This window comes from Salmo salar, chromosome 02, assembly GCF_965601325.2.
Source record: "Salmo salar chromosome 02, fSalSal1, whole genome shotgun sequence".
Lineage (NCBI taxonomy): Eukaryota > Metazoa > Chordata > Actinopteri > Salmoniformes > Salmonidae > Salmo > Salmo salar.
The window spans coordinates 82,715,190-82,727,237 of record NC_138292.1 but is presented as its reverse complement, the minus strand read 5'-3'; the positions used below and the strand labels follow the sequence as shown (position 1 = coordinate 82,727,237).

Genomic DNA, 12,048 nt, shown 5'->3' with positions numbered 1-12,048 from the left:
GACATTCCAAATATCACTTGATTATCAGAGGGGTGTATTATGAAGCCGCAAGAACTACTCAGATATTCCAAATCAGGCTTCATCCATATCATGAAGGTGGATATTGATCCAACCATTTCAAAAGTAATGACCGGGCTGATGGAAACAGGATATGTCTGTACAATTTTATAAATGCCAACAGACGATTTGTTAGTTTGTTTGACATAGTGGGGTCTTTTTGTGTCAGTAAAAATGTATAAGTGAGAAATGGCAGTGAAAACTCCTTTATGCGCAAATATTTATATAATAACCATCATATTGAAGTTAACTTGGAGTCATGCGATGATATGTTGTGTGGTCCTCCCACTACGACTTAGGAACCCATGTAGTTTATTAGGCTACAGATGAAATAAATTATGAACTTCACAGGGTGGTGAAACTGCACGTGATGAGCTTGATGCTCCTTTCCCAATACATAGTGATGGTCTTATTCTGGTGACATGATGATTGATGCTTGGTTGCCATTTGACAAATAAAATAATATCTCTCTTATCCATAATAATCTCATCATGTAGGTAGCCTACCCACACTGTATCTGTGAGCTGCTGGCTACAGTACACGGACAAGAGCACGTTTTCTATTTCACGCAACAGTTTTTAAAACCATCAGTGGAGTTGAAAATTCCGAAAATCCAAATATCACTGGAGGAAAGACACCCAGATAAAGACAAACACAGTGTCAGAGTTTAACAGAGGACCATTTAAACACATGGAATCTGATCTACTCTATATTCAAACTGAAATACTCCATATTCACTTCAGGTTTTCTAATAAAAACATAAAAATATATGTTTGAGTATACTTTGTACAATTTATTTTCATACGGTATAAACAAGTAAACACATTCTCAGTCAACAATATAAGACAATGGGAGCACTGTGTATGTTCTCTGATGAATTTTAAGTCAATGTGAAGTGAAATATCAATTTACATGCTAGAAGTAATTATTATCTCCTGTGTGGATTCTCACATGACTTTTAAGTGACTGTGATGAGTAATATGTCTTCCCACATTCTGAGCATTTGTAAGGCTTCTCCCCTGTGTGCAGTCTCATGTGTTCTTTCAGCTTTCCTAACTGGTTAAAACGCTTTCCACGCTGGGAGTAGTGGTAAGGTTTCTCCCCTGTGTGTATTCACTCATGAGCTTTCAGGTGTCCTACATGGCTAGAAATCTTTCCACAGTGGGCGCAATGGTATGGCTTGTCCCCTGTGTGTATTCTGCTCATGAGCTTTGAGGGTTCGTAACAAGCTAAAACTCTCTCCACACTGGGAGCAATGGCTTGGCCTCTGTGTATATCCTCTCATGTCTTTCCATGTTAACTGGCTAAAACTCTTTCCACAATGGGAGCAGTAGTAAGGCTTCTCCCCTGTGTGTGTCCTCTAATTTCTTTTCAGGCTTACTAACTTGGTAAAACTCTTTCTAATCTGAGAGCAGAGGTGTCGTCTTGATGGTTTGGACGTCTTTGGTTCGCCCAAGTTTGGATTTCCTCCTGCCAAAGACAATGTTTATTTTATTAAGAGAGACCAGAATGAAATCTCCACAATGTTGTGAACAGAGTGCCCCATGGTGGTGGTGGGGTTCGGTATGGGCAGGCTAAGCTACAGACAACAAACACAATTTGATTTTATCGTTGGCAATTTGAATGCACAGAGATACTGCGATGAGATTGATGAGATCCTGAGGCCCATTGTCGTGCCATTCATCCGCCGCCATCACCTCATATTTCAGCATGATAACGCACAGCCCCATGTCGCAACGATCTGTATACAATTCCCGGAAGCTGAAAATGTCTCAGTTCTTCCATGGCCTGCATACACACCAGACATGTCACCCATTGAGCATGTTTGGGATGCTCTGCATTGACGTGTATGACAGCGTGTTCCAGTATCCGCTAATATCCAGCAACTTCGCACAGCCATTGAAGAGGAGTGGGACAACATTCCACAGGCCACAATCAACAGCCTGATCAACTCGAGGCAAATGGTTGTCACATCAGATGGTTTTCTGATCGTGCCCCTACCATTTTTTATGGTGTCGTTGACCAACAGATACATAACTGTATTCACAGTCTTGGTAAATGGATAGATTAGGGCCTAATTGAGTATAACTCAGTCAAATCTTTAAAATTGTTGCATTTTGTCTTCATATTTTTGTTCTGTAAGTATATATATATATATATATATATATATATGTTTATTTTAAGAGACCAGAATGAAATCTCCACAACGTTGTGAACAGAGTGCCCCATGGTGGTGGTGGTTCGGTATGGGCAGGCTAAGATATATATATATATATATATATATATATATATATATATATATATATATATATATATATATTTACTTACAAAATTATATATTTTATATGGGGGATTAGAAATGATGCAGACAATTACATAGATTGTAGATTCCATCAATGTTCAATATTAAAGCTGATCTTCCCCCTAAGACTGACATAACCCACTATAATACATGCAGTAGGGAAAACACTGGAAAGTCAAGACACATTCAGAGTCTCTGGGGACTACTGTCCCACCATGTATTGGGCCTGAACCTGTCCTATGTCCCACTATTCAGAGGCCTATATCTGTCCTATGTCCTACTGTTCAGCCCACATCTGTCCTATGTCTTACCGTTCAGCCTACATGTGTGCACTCTCCTGTGGCTTTTCAGGTGCCCTAACTGGGTAAAACTATTTCCACATTGAGAGCAGTGGTAAGGCTTCTCCCCTGTGTGTATTCTCTCCTGTGTTTTCGGGTTACATAAATGGGCAGAAATCTTTCCACACTGGGAGCAGTGGTAAGGCTTCTCCCCTGTGTGTATTCTCTCGTTTTTTCAGGTAGCTTTTCTGGTTAAAACTCTTTCCACACTGGGAGCAGTGGTAAGGCTTCTCCCCTGTGTGTATCCTCTCATGTTGGTCCAGGTGGGCTTTCTGGTTAAAACTCTTTCCACACTGGGAGCAGTGGTAAGGCTTCTCCCCTGTGTGTATCCTCTCATGCTGGTTCAGGTGGCCTTTCTGGTTAAAACTCTTTCCACACTGGGAGCAGTGGTAAGGCTTCTCCCCTGTGTGTATCCTCTCATGTTGGTCCAGGTGGGCTTTCTGGTTAAAACTCTTTCCACACTGGGAGCAGTGGTAAGGCTTGTCCCCTGTGTGTATCCTCTCATGTTGGTTCAGGTGGCCTTTCTGGTTAAAACTCTTTCCACACTGGGAGCAGTGGTAAGGCTTCTCCCGTGTGGATTCTCTCATGTTGTTTCAGGTCCCATAACTGGTTACAACCCTTTCCACAGTGGGAGCACTGGTGTCGTCTTGCTGGTTTGGACGTCTCTGGCTCTGGTTCCTCGGAGTCTGGTTTTTCTCCTGCCAAAGACAGTGTTGATTTAAATAGAGACCTGAACGAAACCTCCACATGATAAAACGGCCTTGCTTCGAGGGTAAATCCTAATCAGATCCCTCAATAACCTGAGGCCAGTTTTAACAATCTTGGTGTGATTTTAAAACAAATGTTGTAGAGCTTCCTGGTAATTACTGATATGTTTACATTAATTATTTTATTCATTCTGTTTTACAAGTCAGAACACAAAAAACTAAACAGTTCTAGGACACTGAAGACACAGACATCGCTGGATTCCAATCGAGCAGGTGGTTCTAAATATAGAATGTATATCATAGCTGTATGATACAGAATGTGACCTAAAATAAGTAAAGAACATAACATCTCCCCGTTGTTGAAAGGGTTCGACACGCTATTTAAAAATGGCCCAGTTTGTTATTTAGACGTTGACAAATTTTCAACATTTTGACCATCACTGATGTCATGACAGTTTGGGTAAAGTTAAAAAATACAGTGAGATATTTTGGGTAGATGTTCCTAAAACTGATAGTAACTATATATAGTAAGTTTATATACAGCCATATTATAAAGTCTGAAAAGGCTTGTTCATTCGCATGTGATGAATTCCATATGACATCATATGTTCCTAAAACTGATAGTAACTACACTGAACAAAAATATAAACGCAACATGTAAAGTGTTGGTTCCATGTTTCATTAGCTGAAATAAAAGAATGCAGAATTTTTCCATATGAACAAAAAGCTTATTTCTCTCAAATTGTGCACAAATTTTCACATCCCTGTTCATGAACATGTATACGTTGCCAAGATAATCCATCCATGTGTGGTATATCAAGAAGCTGATTAAACAGCATTATCATTTCACAGGTGCACCTTGTGCTGGGGACAATAAAAGGCCGCTACAATGTGCAGTTTTGTCACACAACAATGCCACAGATGTCTCAGAGAGAGCGTGCAAATGGTATGCTGACTGCAGGAATGTCCACTGGAGCTGTTGCCAGGGAATTTAATGTACAGTACCAGTCAAAAGTTCGGACTCACCTACTAATTCAAGGGTTTTTCTTTATTTTTTACTATTTTCTACATTGTAGAATAAAAGTGAAGACATCAAAACTATGAAAAAACACATGGAATCATGTAGTAACCAAAAAAGGGTTACACCAAAATATATATTAGATTCTTCAAAGTAGCCACCCTTTGCCTTGACAGCTTTGCACACTCTTGGCATTCTCTCAATCAGCAGTCTTGAAGGAGATCCCACATATGCTGAGAACTTGTTGGCTGCTTTTCCTTCACTCTACGGTCTAACTCATCCCAAACCATCTCAATTGGGTTGAGGTCGGGGGATTGTGAAGGCCAGGTCATCTGATGCAGCACCCCATCACCCTCCTTTTTGGTCAATTAGCCCTTACACCACCTGGAGGTGTGTTGGGTCATTGTCCTGTTGAAAAACAAATGATAGTCCCACCAACCACAAACCAGATGGGTTGACGTATCGCTGCAGAATGCTGTGGTAGACATGCTGGTTAAGTGTGCCTTGAATTCTAAATAAATCACTGACAGTGTTAACAGCAAAGCACCCACACACCATCACACCTCCTCCTCCATGCTTCGTGTTGGTTTCAAACTTTCCACCAGTCTAATGTACCTTGATCATGTCTCTTCTTATTATTGGTGTCCTTTAGTAGTGGTTTCTTTGCAGAAAGTAAACCATGAAGACCTGACTCACGCAGTCTCCTCTGAACAGTTGATGTTGAGATGTGTCTGTTACTTGAACTCTGTGAAGCATTTATTTGGGCTGCAATTTCTGAGGCTGGTAACTCTAATGAACTTATCCTCTGCAGTAGAAGTAACTCTGGGCCTTCCATTCCTGTGGTGGTCCTTAAAGTAATGATGGACTGTCGTTTCTCTTTGCTTATTTGAGCTGTTCTTGACATAATATGGACTTGGTCTTTTACCAAATAGGGCTATCTTCTGTATACCACCCCTACCTTGTCACAACACAACTGATTGGCTCAAAAGCATTAAGGAAAGAAATTCCAGAACTTAACTTCTAACAAGGCACACATGTTAATTGAAATGCATTCCAGGTGACTGCCTCATGAAGCTGGTTGAGAGAATGCCAAGAGTGTGCAAAGCTGTCATCAAGGCAAAGGGTGGCTACTTTATTTTGATTTGTTTAACACTGTTTTGGTTACTACATGATTCCATATGTGTTATATCATATTTGATGTCTTCATTATTATTCTACAATGTAGAAAATAGTAAAAAAATAAAAAAAGAGACCCTGGAATGTCAATTCCTGACTGGTACTGTAAATTCCTCTACCATAAGCCGCCTCCAACATTGTTTTAGAGAATTTGGCAGTACGTCCAACCGGCCTCACAACTGCAGACCACATGTAACCACGCCAGCCCAGTACATCCGGCTTTTTCACCTATGGGAAACTGAGACCAGCCACCCGGACAGCTGATGAAACTGAGGAGTACGTCGCTCTGTAATAAAGCCCTTTTGTGGCCAGGATCCCCAGTGGGTGGGCCTATGCCCTCCCAGGTCCACCAATGGCTGCGCCCCTGCCCAGTCATTTATGGGTTGACATTTTTTTTCTCCCTCAGACATAAGCAATCCAATCCAAAGGCCATAGCTTTAATAAAATAACAAATTAACTGGCAAAGCAGCAGAGTGAGGCCCGCATGCAGCAAAATCACGTATTTGCAGCTGTTTCAGTACAGCACTACATGGAGAGAGAGGGGGAGAGGGGACAAACTCCACTGGACTAGTTTCAATGTATGGAATCACTTAGGAGTTTCTGGATTATGGGTAAACAACTTCTTTAAAGCATCATTGAGGAATAATTAATTGAAGTTGGAACATTTGTAGACTAGCAGCTAAGAATGTTGGGCCAGTAACCGAAAGGTCCACGGTTCGAATCCCCACGCCCGCAAGTTGGAAAAATCTGCCGTCCTGAACTTGAGCAAGGCAGTTAACAACAACAACTGCTCCCCGGGCACCAATGACTTGGACGTCGATTAAGGCTCTGAATCAGAGGGGTTGGGTTCAATGCGGAAGACACATTTAGTTATACAACTGACTAGGTATCCCCTTTCCATCATTAGACTCCATAATGTTTCATCATTAGATGCTACAGTCCTCCTTTAAGACTCCATAATGTTTCATCATTAGATGCTACAGGCCTCCTTTAAGACTATAATATTTGAAGAATCTAGGTATTTCCTTTTTTAAGTTGTTTCCTTTTTTAAGTTGTGTAGATCAGATGTTAGGAAAAGGTTTTTGTAAAACATGCACCTTACATCAGATCATCTTGAAACTTTCTCTCCAAAGCTAACGTTCATCAAGGTTTTATATGGTCTATTGGCTTCTCTCTTTTCATTGGCAGAATCCTTTTTCAGTGTTATGATATTCATAACATCCATATCCACCAGTCTATCTTCATGTCAACTAACAGAACTCTGCTGGTTGTCCTGGTAACAGATACCAGTGGGCAGATCTATTGTATTTGTTCAAACTAAACTACAGCACTTACTTTGATGTGTCAAATCTGATCCTTTCTTCTCTTCTCCTCCTCTCACAGTTCCACTCAGCCCCATTGTTTTCGTGCAGTCCACCAGCAGCACAGACAACCTCTTCATACCCAGCAGTAAGGTGCTACCGGGAGAGGTATGACACGGGGACTCCGGAAGGGCGTAAGGGCTAGCGTTGTCCTGGTAACCATAAAGAGGGGACACAGACACATATCATTATGGATGCTGATGTCACTGTTGACATGAAGTGCTTTACAGAAACCCAGCCCAGACCCCGATAGAGCAAGCTGTATGCTAGACCAGACCAGTGGTAGGCTTGATTACCAACAACGACGAGACGGCCCACAGGGAGGAGGTGAGGGCCCTCGGAGTGTGGTGTCAGGAAAATAACCTCACACTCAATGTCAACAAAACAAAGGAGATGATCGTGGACTTCAGGAAACAGCAGAGGGAGCAGCCCCCTATCTACATTGACGGGACAGTAGTGGAGAGGGTGGTGAGTTTAAAGTTCCTCGGCGTACACATCACGGACAAACTGAAATGGTCCACCCACACAGACAGCGTGGTGAAGAAGGCGCAGCTGCGCCTCTTCAACCTCAGGAGGCTGAAGAAATTTGGCTCGTCACCAAAAACACTCACAAACTTTTACAGATGCACAATCGAGAGCATCCTGTCGGGCTGTATCACCGCCTGGTACGGCAGCTGCTCCGCCCATAACCGGAAGGCTCTCCAGAGGGTAGTGAGGTCTGCACAACGCATCACCGGGTGCAAACTACCTGCCCTCCAGGACACCTACACCACCCGATGTCACAGGAAGGCCAAAAAGATAATCAAGGACAACAACCACCCGAGCCACTGCCTGTTCACCCCGCTATCATCCAGAAGGCGAGGTCAGTACAGGTGCATCAAAGCGGGGACTGAGACTGAAAAATGGCTTTTATCTCAAGGCCATCAGACTGTTAAACAGCCATCACTAACATTGAGTGTCTGCTGCCAACATATTGACTCAACTCCAGCCACTTTAATAATGGAAAAATTTATGTAATCAATTTATCTCTAGCCACTTTATAATATATAATGTTTACTTACCCTACATTACTCATCTCATATGTATATACTGTATGCTATACCGTCTACTGCATCTTGCCATCTTGATGTAATGTATCACTAGCCACTTTAAACAATGCCACTTTATATAATGTTTTCATACCCTACATTACTCATCTCACATGTATATACTGTGATCTATACCATCTACTGCATCTTGCCTATGCCGTTCGGACATCACTCATTTATATATTTTTTTGTACATATTCATATTCATTCCTTTAAACTTGTGTGTATAAGGTAGTTGTTGTGAAATTGTTAGGTTATATTACTTGTTAGATATTACTGCATGGTCAGAACTACAAGCACAAGCATTTCCCTATACTTGCATTAACACCTGCTAACCATGTGTATGTGACAAATAAAATTTGATTTGACCAAGCTGTACCAACTGGTGTTCTTATCTGAAGAGACTCTTCTCTGACTCGTCAGCATCAGGATGTTGTTGAGGCTCCCCAGAGGATCCACGATAGTCATGTCTCTCTCCTGTGTGAATGAGAACATAAACAGATTGTAAACTTATGACCGTCTCTTAAAATCACAGAGTCTTACAAGAGGCATTAATATCTGAAAACGCCTAAAATGGCCACTTTCATCATGATTTCCTAAAATATTGTTTGTGATGTAAAATTATATTGCAATCAATGAAATGGGTGCCTTTTGCGTCCCTTTGATATTTTAAGTAGAAATTATGCACCTATATTGAATTTTAAAAGCCTGTTATATTAGATGATGTGCACTTTAATATAGACCACATGGAGAATTCAATAAATGTAATTTAAAAGTCCCAAAAATATATGTACCAATGACGGATTGCACCTTTAACAATTTATACAGTACTTTACAACATATTCAAGTGTAGAACTTCAGTAGAATGCCCCTTTAAAACTTTTAGTTAAAGAAATGCATAGTTTGTGCCTGTTTTTAAGATAGTACTCACTGGTCTTAATCGGATCTTCAGTCTCCTCCTCCTTCTTCACTCCCAAAACGTCTTCCTCCTCCTCTTTTATTGAGATAACCTCCTCTTCCTCTTTTACTCCAAAAGGTTCTTCCTCTTCTTTCACTACATTCTCTTCTTTCAACGTTATGGCATCTTCCTCCATTTTGATTCTGAAAGCTTCTACCTCCTCCTCTTCCACTCTGACAACTTCTTTCCCATCTTCCTCTTTCACTGTAATATCATCATCTTCTTCATTCAATGTGATAGCCTCCTCTTCCTCCTTTTCCATTCTGAAAGCTTCTTCCTCTCCTTTCACCAGAGCTTCTGTCTGTCTAGCTTAGTGGCCTCAAGGTCCTGGCGATTAGCCTAGTACATTATCAATTTAACACATTCGCTAAATTAACAAGCAAATTACGTTTAAATGAACTAGTAGATAAGTAAACATAATTATGTTCAAAACACTAAGATGAATTTACACAAGATTGGTCTAAAGCCCTTCAATGTTTTGGGTTTAAATTCACTTGCAAGCTTCCGCGTTGTTGAATCAGTAGTCTGTTGACGCTGTTGAAGAAGCCTCCCGTTCCGTCCACTAGATTATACGTCACGCAAGAAGCATCAACTGAAAGACTCACATCGCCATCTGCTGACTGGAGTGGGTAACGCAGATTGGAAAAATATTAATTACAATGTTTATTCTGGCAAGCAATGTCATAAGAACTCATTTAAAAACAACCAGATGTTATGTTTTCTCTTACTTCTTACAGCCAATACTTTACTCCAGGGCTGACCTGCCCATTCGGCAGGATTAGGTGACAGATTGAAGACGGTGGCATATTCCTAGCTAAATTGGCCGAGGCTCATCACTAACAACACATAATAACACCTGCTAATGCTGCCCAAATACAATAAAAACTTCTCTCACCCAGTGGCATATGGGCTATTTAGGTGAGTGTTGGTGTTGCCACATGAAGCAGTGCCCACTTTGCAAAAGGCAACATGGACAGATAGGCCTCTACCTGTGTAGAGCACGTGCTCCTTTTTCCATTCCTGTCTCTGAAGTGGCCTTTTGGGTGGTGGTATAATTTGTATTCATTTTTTGTCATAGCTCTTCTGAACCCACTGCCTGCAAGTTGTTGTTAAATTTGCCTAAGTGATTTGTATTTTCCCTCAACTTTCTGAAGAGGAAACAGCCCAGAAATGCCCCTGTCTGAGTGCATTTGTCTACCACTATGTGTAGCTGTTAGCGATGAAGCTAATGACAACCATCTTCTCGTTGATAGAAAAGCTTTCCCAAAAAACTTGTAAATTAAATGTTAACTGCAAAGTAGTCTATGTTTACCTGGCAGAATGATACCATGACTATTTGCATCAATCCAGTAGTGATTTGTTCAGCAAACTCTGCAATCACAGAGCCACCACTTAAATTAAAGGGTATCTACACCCATCCTCTTCGGATGTTCTCACCATATTTAGTCTGTGATTATGAAACTTTATAGAGCAGCTGTTTCTATTAAGTAAAAGAAGTAAAACACGGTGGAAGTAAATAGTAATGTCCTGGTGATTGATTTGGCGTGTAGTGAACTTGTTGAACTGAAAGAAATGTGGTTGAAGTAAAATATGTTTGAAGGAAAACGTTTTTTCCAGGGAGGCCTGAGTTTGATCTATTTGAACAGTTCAAACAGTTGGTAAGTTTTGTAGTGAACTTGTGGATCTGCTGTGTAGTGAACTTGTGGAACTGCTGTGTAGTGAACTTTTGGAACTGCTGTGTAGTGAACTTGTGGAACTGCTGTGTAGTGAGCTTGTGGAACTGCTGTGTAGTGAACTTGTGGAACTGCTGTGTAGTGAACTTGTGGAACTGCTGTTTAGTGAACTTGTGGAACTGCTGTGTAGTGAACTTGCGGAACTGCTGTGTAGTGAACTTTTGGAAATGCTGTGTAGTGAACTTGTGGAACTGCTGTGTAGTGAGCTTGTGGAACTGCTGTGTAGTGAACTTGTGGAACTGCTGTGTAGTGAGCTTGTGGAACTGCTGTGTAGTGAACTTGTGGAACTGCTGTGTAATGAGCTTGTGGAACTGCTGTGTAGTGAGCTTGTGATCCCTTATAGAATGAACAGGATCAAGTCCTTTCCAGGTAGGTCTGCCTGAGTATAAGTAAGGCTTGTCCTGTGAACACTAGGAGAGAGAAGAAACCTCAAGAGAGATGAACAACAGACAACTCGTGGGGGTTACAGGCAAACAAGGGCCATGCTCATTCTACTTTTTTCGAAGAAAGTAATTAAAAACACTTTCCAAAAAAAAGAAAACATGTCTTGTGTAGTATTGTGTAGTAATGTGTAGTATTGTGTAGTAATAACATGTATGATCTATATAAAGGTCTTTAGTAATAAAACATTAGTGACATAGTTTAGTATTTAATATTACATAGTACATTTTAATAATTGTAGTATGTATTTTTAAATGTCTGTACTAAAGTTTTTGGATAAAATAAAAGGTTTGAAAGAAAATGTAATTTACCTTCAATGAAATAAATCTCTTTCTCCCAACTTCTCTCCCTCTGTCTCTCCCCTTGGGTGGGAATGTTAAGAATCAAGAAGTTGTGAATCTAGGGGGGCCCTTGCACACAGGGGAACTATATGTACACAAAATGATTAACAACATGGACCCCCAGGTGTCTTTGAAAACATGTGTTTTACTAACGACCTAAACAGATAATTTTACCCCCCATAAAAGAGTGTCTGAGGGATGTCTCAGTCTTTGAAAGGGGTCATTGTAATATTTAAGATGTCCCCTTTACTGATGACCAAAACAGATACATTTTACCCCCCATAAAAGAGTGTCTGAGGGATGTCTCAGTCAACCCCCCAAAAAAGCCCCAGAGGCCTCACACCATCCTCTTTAACTATGCTTCCTTTACTGACGACCTGAACAGATCATTTAACCTTTTAAAAAGAGTTGTCAGCTATCCAGATTTAATGGTCAAAAGGTTGTGAACCTAGAGGGGCCCTTGCAGACATGTTGTGTTTAGGTACACATGTTTTCTGTTTATGTAAGAATAAATGATTGAGAAGATAT

The 12,048-nt window shown here is 40.8% G+C and overlaps 1 protein-coding gene and 1 pseudogene across 3 annotated transcripts; both read right to left on the bottom strand.

Moving 5' to 3' along the window:
* Positions 1–2,371: 2,371 nt before the first annotated feature.
* On the bottom strand, positions 2,372–7,049 carry LOC145850275 (uncharacterized; annotated as a pseudogene). Its single transcript, XR_014382605.1, has 2 exons — positions 6,934–7,049; positions 2,372–3,395 (listed from the first exon to the last, which is right to left on the bottom strand). The product of XR_014382605.1 is annotated as an uncharacterized LOC145850275 (transcript).
* On the bottom strand, positions 7,043–9,530 carry LOC106564043 (uncharacterized). Of its 2 annotated transcripts, XM_082968863.1 has the most exons (3): positions 8,979–9,530; positions 8,427–8,524; positions 7,043–7,111 (listed from the first exon to the last, which is right to left on the bottom strand). In XM_082968863.1, exons 1-2 carry the CDS (start codon positions 9,265–9,267, stop codon positions 8,439–8,441), a joined length of 375 nt encoding a protein of 124 aa, XP_082824989.1. In that variant the 5' UTR covers positions 9,268–9,530; the 3' UTR covers positions 7,043–7,111; positions 8,427–8,438. The 2 variants fall into 2 exon arrangements, with proteins under 2 accessions (XP_082824989.1, XP_082824983.1); XM_082968857.1 differs by lacking the exon at positions 7,043–7,111 and having other exon boundaries at positions 7,651–8,524.
* Between the last annotated feature and the right edge of the window lie 2,518 nt (positions 9,531–12,048).